This window comes from Cydia fagiglandana, chromosome 23 (assembly GCF_963556715.1).
Source record: "Cydia fagiglandana chromosome 23, ilCydFagi1.1, whole genome shotgun sequence".
Classification (NCBI taxonomy): Eukaryota; Metazoa; Arthropoda; class Insecta; order Lepidoptera; family Tortricidae; genus Cydia; species Cydia fagiglandana.
Window position 1 is genome coordinate 8,908,775 of NC_085954.1, and position 10,008 is coordinate 8,918,782.

The 10,008-nt window shown below is 35.9% G+C and overlaps 1 protein-coding gene across 1 annotated transcript; it reads left to right on the forward strand.

The window, feature by feature from the left end:
* Positions 1–489: 489 nt before the first annotated feature.
* LOC134676018 (uncharacterized) lies at positions 490–9,514 on the forward strand. Its single transcript, XM_063534334.1, has 9 exons — positions 490–756; positions 845–1,114; positions 1,272–1,429; positions 1,539–1,709; positions 4,113–4,295; positions 4,643–5,047; positions 5,335–5,571; positions 6,409–6,515; positions 7,460–9,514. The coding sequence occupies exons 1-9, from the start codon at positions 687–689 to the stop codon at positions 7,551–7,553; spliced, it is 1,695 nt and encodes a 564-aa protein (XP_063390404.1). The 5' UTR covers positions 490–686; the 3' UTR covers positions 7,554–9,514.
* Positions 9,515–10,008: the final 494 nt, after the last annotated feature.

Consider the following 10,008-nt stretch of genomic DNA (forward strand, 5'->3'; position numbering starts at 1 on the left):
TGGTGCCCAGGAGGCTGGCAGCGTTTCCTTTTTGGATGGCCAGGCTTATTCTCTGGCCGAGGTAGCTGCCAGCCCTCTGGTCACCTGTGGTGTCGATGAGTTTCTTATGATTAGCTTTAATACCTTTACGAAAATGGAAATTGTACGATATTCATAGTAAATTTATAAAATATCACTTACATAATAAAGAATGATTAATTTATTGTGTTACCAAATGGATAATGAGTGATGTACATATTAGAAAATTATTTTAATCGTAATTTTATGAACACCTAAAACCTCATGAAAATCCTTCTTGAGGTTTTTAGAAAGTGTTGCTAGGATATTGTGATAATTTCTACCAAGTACAAAAATAAGCGATTTGTCATTATTAAATTATTACATTATTAAAGCAAATATTAAAAAACGGATAATGTCATACGTTTAAATAAAAACTAGTTAATTAGTTTAGATAAAGTTTAGTTTACGTGAATTAAACAATCGAGTGTTGCGTCAAATGTAACGTAAGCAATGTATTGATTTTTGTATTTTCGCGGAAAATGTTTGGCCTAATCGATTGTATTAAAAATAAACAGAGGATAGTCGTAGAAACAAATTAGGAAATGATTAGCTACGATTAGACGCAATAAAATATTAACAAGTGATCCTTTTTTATCCAAAGTGATTGTATTTAAAATATAAATAAAATGTCTCATATTTTTAAGTTAATATTTACAATAGCTCTTATAGAGCATTTTTTTGTTTGTAATACAAATGGTAAGTATTATTATAATTTTTTCTTAATGATTACGAGTCTCAAATCTGTCATATACTTAATATAAATGTATTTGTTGTTATTAATTAGCTCTACAGCAAAATAGGACCTTCCACCATGTACGTCGATCAAGTATGGATGATAGTTTCTTCAAGAACCAAAAACCACCGTCGTACCGATCGTTCCAGCCAGTCTCAATTAAATATCGAAAAGCATATCCAAGGGAAGATCGCACGGACTACGACATTACCTCTTACGACTCCGAATATGGCGGAGTAGTATCTAACTTTACGTCTTCCATTTACGATGACAATCCTCCGTTATATCCAAATCCAGAAATTTTAACCAGAAGCAATCAAGGTAAACGGCATTTTAAAATTGAAAGCAACAGGTTCACTGAACATATGATTTTAAAATCAACAGTTGTTTGTTTTTCTGTTGAACTTCTTTCACTTAACATATTTATAGGTTTGTGTCGTTTACATCAACAAATAGAAATATAATGATTACATTTTAGGCAAATCGGTGGACGCCCGAGCGATGGACTCGGAGGTGGACTTACCAGATGACTCCCTGGCCGATGCGGATCTGAAGGAGCATAATATCATAGACAGTGTTACATACCTTTACGGCTTTAACAACTGCCATGGCGTGAGAAATGAATGGAAAATATTGGTAAGTATTATTTTGCAACATGTGAAACTTTATGTCATATGTACAGTCAAGTTCATAAATCCAGTCGGTGAAAGTATGTAATACAAACAAAATATTGTTGTGTTAATAGATATTCGTCACAAGCAGTATCGCAGTTACGATGTTAGCTGCCACTGTGTTGTGGCTGCTATGGAGTGAATACGCAGCTGAATTCAGAAAGAGCAGCAAGCTATACCCAATCAACATTAACCTGTGCTGCTGTCTAGGGGCTTGTTCTTTTATTTATATGCAAGCAGTCATGGTAAGTACATATCTCTCAATAACCCCAATCCACATTGCATCTTAGTTGGTACAAAGTTGACGTTCGAGATCTCGTCAAAATTACTGGATTCCACCATGTTATGTTTTGACGCCAATGTTGGCGCTCCCATATATAATCACACAAACATAGAGTAACGGGAATATAACCAACTAAGACGACAATAGAAGTAATAAAACACATGGAGCGCTTCACCAAACAAATACAAATACAAATCAAATACAAAATCCTTTATTTCATTTAAATACACGTGGCCATGGTTTAGGGGATGGAGCCGCCCGGTAAGCAAAGAATTGCCTGTGTTGGGAGGCACCGCTCTTCCCTAGGTTAACAACAAACTTTTTATCTAAACATAAATACCTAAAAATATAATTTCTAAAACTAAAATAACAACAATGACCATTTTTAGCTTACACGTAAAGCATATAGCTTATAATTAGGTGTTAAATTTTAACAGATTTATTTTATTGTAAGTAGCTTAAATATAATAATAAATTTAATGTAAATGCATGTAAAACGCTCGCGCGTGTGCGTGTGTGTGTGTGTGTGTGTGTGTGTGTGTGTGTGTGTGTGTGTGTGTATATATATGACAGAGACTATTCTGTCCGATTGCCATTTTTTATTTGTGTTATTTAGTATTCTAAGATTAGTAGTTTTTCCGTTTCCTCATATGATTTCGTTTTTAGCCACTGAGTAAGGAGCGTTTTGCAATCTCGGTGTGACTTTGAGTGGATGTCTAATTCTTTATTTATTTTATTATATAAATAGGCAGACTTTGCGTTAAATTGCGACCTTGCAAAGTGCGATCTTGTACGTGAAGTTGTAGCTACATGGATAATACGTCTATTATTTTTGTAGTTAGGGTTATAAGGTAATAATTTGTGTGTTTTTAGTGTTGTTTGTAATATATATAACTTCCTGACAGAAAGTAGGCCACTAGTTTGGAATAATAAGTCGGTGGGGAATCTAATTTTTTTGAAAAACATGACTTTTAACAGAGCACGTTGAGCTCGTTCCAGATCAATGAGACGACTTTTTGCTGCGCCTCCCCACACAGGTATACAATACACTATTATAGATTGTACCAAGGACATATAAATTTCATTTAAAACATTGCGGGAGTTGGTTAAAGTTGTGCTCATTTTACATGGAACAATGTACCTCAGCGTCTTAAATATCCAGATCATTTTCCTAACTCTACTAGTGATTTGGTCAATGTGAGAATACCAGTTCAAGTTTTGATCCAAGAGTACACCTAGGTATTTTGTTTCAGCTACTTTTTCTATAACCGGACAATTACAGACAGAAGAGTTAGATCGTTGGCACGAGTGAATTTTAAGGTCCATTTGAAAGGGAGGCTGAGTGGAATTTGTTATACTAAAGCATATATATTTTGTTTTATTCGTGTTCAGTGTTAACAAATTTATCCTTAGCCAATTCGAGATTTTAGCCATACCAATTTCAGCGTTGACCTTCACCTCATCCCATGATTTTCCAGAAAAAATAACGGCTGTGTCATCAGCGTAGGAGAATATGTTAGCTTTAGGAATGGTCATGTCACAGAGGTCGTTAATATAGACTAAAAATAAAGTTGGGCCTAAAACACTTCCCTGGGGCACGCCGTACAGCACGTCCTCATCTTCACTATTATATTCGCCCAGCTTAACCCGTTGCTGCCTACCGTACAGGTAATCTATAAAGAGTGCGAGTGGTGTACCCCTGACACCTTTTTTTTCCAGCTTTTGCACAAGAATGGGAAGAGAGACTGTGTCAAACGCCTTTTTTAAATCTAGAAAGACCGCTAAGTTCTTTTCAAACTGCTTCAAACTTTTCAAAATAAAACTAGGCGATACTGGCGCAGTCAGTGTAGATATCTACAAGAAGTGCAAAACATGTTTATTTTATTTTATTTATTTGGAAAGCAAACAGAAATAAGTGAGCAGGAGATAAGTTTACAGAGACACACTATAAGGACATCAAGGACAAGTTATGGGAAATCATAACATTTTACTTGCATATTCCCAAAAATATATTTGCGTTCTGACGTAATCTTATGGATGGGTCTTCAAGAAAGACCAGCATCAAGGTATCCGATATGTAACCAGGCATCACGCTGAGAGGAGGCCGTTTCAGTGTCGTTTATACTTTCAACTGTAAAAGGATTTTCATAATAGTCTTAAGTAATGTAGAGTTAGACCAACAAAACCTGCAATAAAAAGATGATAGTCTACGCAGTGCAATTGTTATGTTGAACGTCAAACTTCTATGAAATTATAACGTATAAATAACACTTGCACTGCGTGGGCTATCAAAATCGCTGCAGACTTTTCTTGGTCTAACTTCTAAGCGTCCTGAATAAATTTATTATCCTCTTCATTTACCCAGGGCGTCTCATCCCCGTCTCAATGTGAGCGCATCGCCCTCCTCCTCCACTACACGCACGTGTCCTGCGCGATGTGGATCGTGGCGCTTGCCGCGGCCGTGGCTGAGTACTGCGTCTGCGATACACTGCTGCCGCTTAAGTATATCTACTTGCTGGCTTATGGAGTACCGGCGATTGTGGTCATGGTATGTTTTTATCATATTTATTCTATAACAACTGTAAGCGTAATATAGTTAATCGGTCTCGATCTGTACGGATATGATGGTCGTTCTTGTCTACGTGACAGCGTGATAAAACGGTGTCCGTCACTTTCTATCCTATGGTGTTAAAAAGTGACAGTTATTTTATCACGTGGATCAAGATGGATAAAGCCATCCCATCCATAATACGCCGGCTGATGTCTGTAGTAAAACTATGAAAAACATTAGAAAAGTAATCTACAAGAAACATTCCAATGGTAATATTATCTTATACAAGCAGTAATGGGGCGATAAAATAAAAGTTTCACTTAAAAAAAAATACTTAATTTCAGTTCAACTACGCTCTATCGATGGAACACTACGAAATAAAGCACTATTGCTGGATGTCGATTGAAAAGGGGATGGTCATGGGATTCATGGTTCCAGCTATGATACTGATCCTGATCAATACTGGCATTATAATAATCGGACTGCAAAGCGTCAATAGGAAGCAAGCTGAAATGCTAACAGCCAAGATTCAGGAATTGGTAGACCATCACCTAGCCAACTGGCCTAAGAATGAGCAAAGGAACAGCACCGGAAGTATCGATACTTTGGATAACATATACAGCCCTAGCAGTAGCCGGAAGAACACAGACACTTCAGATAAAGATTACAATATGAGTGAGGATGATTGCCAGTATAATGTTAATCTGGAGAATTCTAATGGAGAGTTAGATTTAGACGGTGAGAATCAGGTAAGGGTAATTACATGAATTTGTTGCTATACTTACCTTTATTACCATGCTACAGTTACAGTTAGGTGCTTTAACTTACTAACAGTAAACTAAAGATTAATAATCTCTAGCCCCTAAGTCATGTATAATAGGATTAATGGGACATCATTTCGGGAGATAAAGATTTTCCTTTATACAGATATAGTCTCAGCCTGTAGAAAAAAGGTGATTTATTGCACGCCTTAAAGGTAAGGTAAAGTTAACATAAGGTGTCCTATAATAAATAATTATTAATGTCTCATTTCCAGCCTCCATACATAAAAGCCTTACAAGACAGAGGACTTCTAAACGTACTCTACAGCATGGACAACCTGTCTTTGAAATGGAGTTGGAATACGGAAGGGAACGAACTAAAGTCTTACCTGAACTTGTGCTTAGTGTTGGAGCCCTTCTTCGCTATCAACTGGGTGATGGGTGTTGTCGCCATTGAAAACTCTGGCCACTGGTCTACGCCGACTATTTATTTGATACTCGTTGTCGTTATGGTAAGCACTCCCAAATCAAAGAGTAGTTTTTAACTCATTCGTTTTAGAGCTCCTTGGAAAACAGTCTGTTTCTTTTTTCTCCTAGGTATATGCTGCCCTCCTAAGCCGAATAGCGCTATCTCAAAAACAAATTATTTTGAAAATGGAATTCTCAGTAATAGAAACTAAAGTATAAGTTAGCAATGAATTTTCTGCTATACCGTTTATACGTTCCGTACCCAAAGGGTAAAACGGGACCCTATTACTAAGACTTCGCTGTCCGTCCGTCCGTCCGTCCGTCCGTCCGTCTGTCACCAGGCTGTATCTCACGAACCGTGATAGCTAGACAGTTGAAATTTTCACAGATGATGTATTTCTGTTGCCGCTATAACAACAAATACTAAAACAGAATAAAATAAAGATTTAAATGGGGCTCCCATACAACAAACGTGATTTTTGACCAAAGTTAAGTAACGTCGGGAGGGGTCAGTACTTGGTTTGGATGGGTGACCGTTTTCTTTTTGTTTTTTTTTTTTGCATTATGGTACGGAACCCTTCGTGCGCGAGTCCGACTCGCACTTGCCAGATGCTCGGGTGTAGTAATATGAAATATAGGAATAGTATTGTAAAATAATTATAATGACGTTTTACTTGCTACCAAAATTGTAACAAAATTTATTTATTCTTGTACACAAATATGAACAATAATAAAAAAAATTATTTAAACACATTAAAAATGGTATACAATACAACCTACCTATCAAAATTACATACCTACTTTTCTCGAGCTATCTCTCCGTCTCTATATAAACTAGCACATATTGATTTTTAACTTAACATTACGTTGTATTTTTTCAGTATGTGTATCTCTCGGCCACATTGTGTACGACTCTTCCCATCGTCCGCAACAAAACGACACCATGTTGCGAGGAAGTCGTCACTGAACAAACGTTGACCAGAACGAGGTAAAATTCATAGTATCTATACTAATATAAGTATACCCATTTCCGTCAGTAGAAAAGAGCGGCAAATTTAAAAAATGTAGGCGAGAAGAGTTATGAAAATTCGAAGCTCGCGCCTTTTTCTACTGACAAACTTGTTTGACCGTCTATAGTTATAGTTCGACAAGAAATTGTAGAAAATTATTTAGGATGCCGCTTCCTACGTAGCTGTTAAATCTACGTAAAATGCTTAAACATGGCAACAATTTAGTATGGGAATTATTTAGTTCCGTTTTATTTAATTTCTACTATTTTATATCGCACTATAGTACATTTTTATATTATAAATACGTAAGTGACTCTGTCTATTACCTGTTTTTTTAAACTTAATCGAATGTTATAAAATTTAGCATGTATAATCTTTAATTGACTAACTCTCTTAAATAAAATTATGTGCAAAACCGCGGGCAGAGCTTGTAAATAATAATCATTATTATCGTTACAGTATACAAATAATACCAAATTAGTAGCTTATTTTCTTTACTAGTAACATTATTAACAAGGGGGAAGTTTTAAACTGTTTTATTCGTCATAACCTCTATGAGGGTGGCATTTGTTAAAAAACCCTCAATAAATAAATAAAGAATAATAAAAAAATCAACTTTAACCTCCTAAGACCCCTTGTACAAAATGTTGTACAGTCATCAGCAATAGTATCTTACACAACTAGGGCCGCAAAAATATATGACGCGCTCTTATTGCGCTCCAAATAAGAACGTGGCACATATTTTTGCGGCCCTAGTTGTGTAAGATACTATTGCTGATGACTGTACCTATTCTGCAATTTATTCTGATCTTTTATTGATTAAATAAACGTTTCAAATTCAAAAACGCAACAACTAAGTCGGGGTCTTAGGTGGAGACAAAATAGCCAAATCACAAGATTTATATAATTATTTCATTTTCAGAACAACTGACAGCATTCCTTTACTGGACCCGGCGATACAACAGCCCGTGGTGACCCCGGTACCTGCAGATACTATAAGCACTATCAGCATATAAAGTCACCTTTATGTCAAGGTACTTGGGTTCAAATCGAGGACTGCAAAGTCGGTTCGAGCGATTTAAAATCGCTTTCGGGTTAAATTCGACGATTTGACGAGGAATTGCGGATTTATAACTTTTAGTTAGTCAATTTAATGATAAAAAAAGGATTTGAAATCGCCTGAAGGCCAAATGGCCACGAAGGTGAAAAACAAGTTTGTTCTCATAGATTTTAAGAAAAATAATGCTATCGTATTAGTTTTAAGTGCAATATTAATGAATATTTTACACAATACCAAAGTTTTCACAAATTAATGGCCGTAAATATGGTTAATATTAAATTAAGGAATTTTAAATCAGCTTTACAGATTTTTATAGTGTTTTTGGTGTAACCATTTTAAAGATTTTATGTGATGGGTTGTGTATTATGTGTATGATTGTTTTTAAAGCAAAATTGTTGTTTGTAAGTACGTATGTAGTTATAAATATTAATTACCCCTATATTATTTATGCCTTATACAAATCAGGAAAATTCTTAACAGAGCGTTGTACTACCCACGCTTAAGGCGTGTCCAGATGGGGACAATTTCCGCCAATCTGATTAAATTGTCCGATCAAATCAGGTGGTGCGACGTTGATGAATGTTGCCAGTAAAGCAAAAAAAATCCTCAAACCATTTTATCGATTGACTCATTAGGTAAATATCTAAACAAGTAGAATGTATATTTACTTACTATAAGATATTGCGACCCACTAACCCGCCATGGACCAGCGAAGTGAGTCGCATATTTATATTTTATATAAGCTTTTCTGTCCAAACTGATGTTTTAACATTTAAAAAGTAAACGTTTTATCTTACACGACTGAACATGTTATGGCTGATTCAGATTTCAAACTAAGTATTAAATAGACTAGGTATTTTAAATTAAAATATGAATGTTATCAAAATATGGCAATAATGCAGGCAATATGTTCTTTTTAGAGACACGTCAGTAATATAGACTACTATTTCCATACACATCTGTATTCGCTCGAAATAATATCTCTTATACCAGTAATCTTAAACAACTGAGAGAGCTTTGTTCGTAAATGAATTAACAGTAGTACTATTCACTTGTCTTTGTTAGCTATGATTTATCAATCGGTAGTAATTTTTTGATATTTCTTGTCGCACAATAGAATATGATTAACATTATATATAGGTACCTATGTTAAACTTCTTACTAGAAGTAAAACTGTAAAATGTATAAAATATCTATTTTCGGCAATACGGGTCAAGCATAAAACCCTTCTTCATTATTCCCCCAACAACCCTATTTTTTGCCATGGTATATGTGTGCACATAAATAAAAAAGAATTTTAGACTACACAATTTGTCGGGCCCTATTATAGTTTGTCAAAGGACTGTCTCATTTTAATCATAGACAGAGAGAATCATACTATCTTTGTCTTGCACTAGTACTAGCACCTAAAAGGATGAGTAGGTATAGTTTTCCTTGTTCTAAGTGACTGACAAATTGGTTTGACCAACTATATGTACCTTACTCTCCCTTCTTCCCTATAAGTGCCCCACACACAACACTAACCGAGAAACAGTAGTCTATTTTTAGGCCCCATTCGCACGACAGCTTTTTCAACGCGCGTTAAAAAAGCGTTTGAATGACACAAATGGATATTAGCCATCTATGTATTCACATGACCGCGGTGGCGCTTTTTTATCAAGCGTTGTTGGATTTTAGACTTTAAGCCTTGGTCATTAAATCGAATTTAAAGTGCGGACATATTCAAGCGCTTTTTTAAGGCGCGTTGAAAAAGCTCCCTGCCCTAAAGACCCTGCCTAAGCCACACGCGGCTTCTACTTGAGAGCACTTTTCTACGACAAAGTCATTAGATTTATATTCTTAAATGTTTTAGGCCGTAGTCGTTCTGTTTGTGATAGTAACTGTTGCCACAATGATTCGAATAAATGTTTTGACAAACATATGTTTCATTTTAGATTTTACATCATGAAGTAGCTTATTCAAATAGAATTTTGTAGCTACCGTACCTATTCACCTACGGACTTTCATCATCTAGGGGACATCCATTAGAGTCGCACCAAACAAAATCTGCAGCGGATTTGATAGCCCACGCAGTGTAAGTGTTATGTATACGTCATAATTCCATAAGTTTGACGTTTAAAATGACACTTGCACTGCGTGGGCTAACAAAATCGCTGCAGACTTTTTACGGTCTGACTATAGCACAAGTAGCGTGCGTTAACTCTGTGGGGCGTATTTCCCACCTGATTTTGAACTTTATTTCAAAGTGATAGAGTTCAACTTTGCATACTTACACTCTTATTTATGCCTTATAAAGGGTTATCATCTGCCACAGGGGTCTAAATATATTTGCCAGCAATGCCAGCCAAAAAACGACCTTGAGGTTTTGTTTTTTAACCTTTTGGCCGCCGGACCTAGTCCGCAAAGACGGT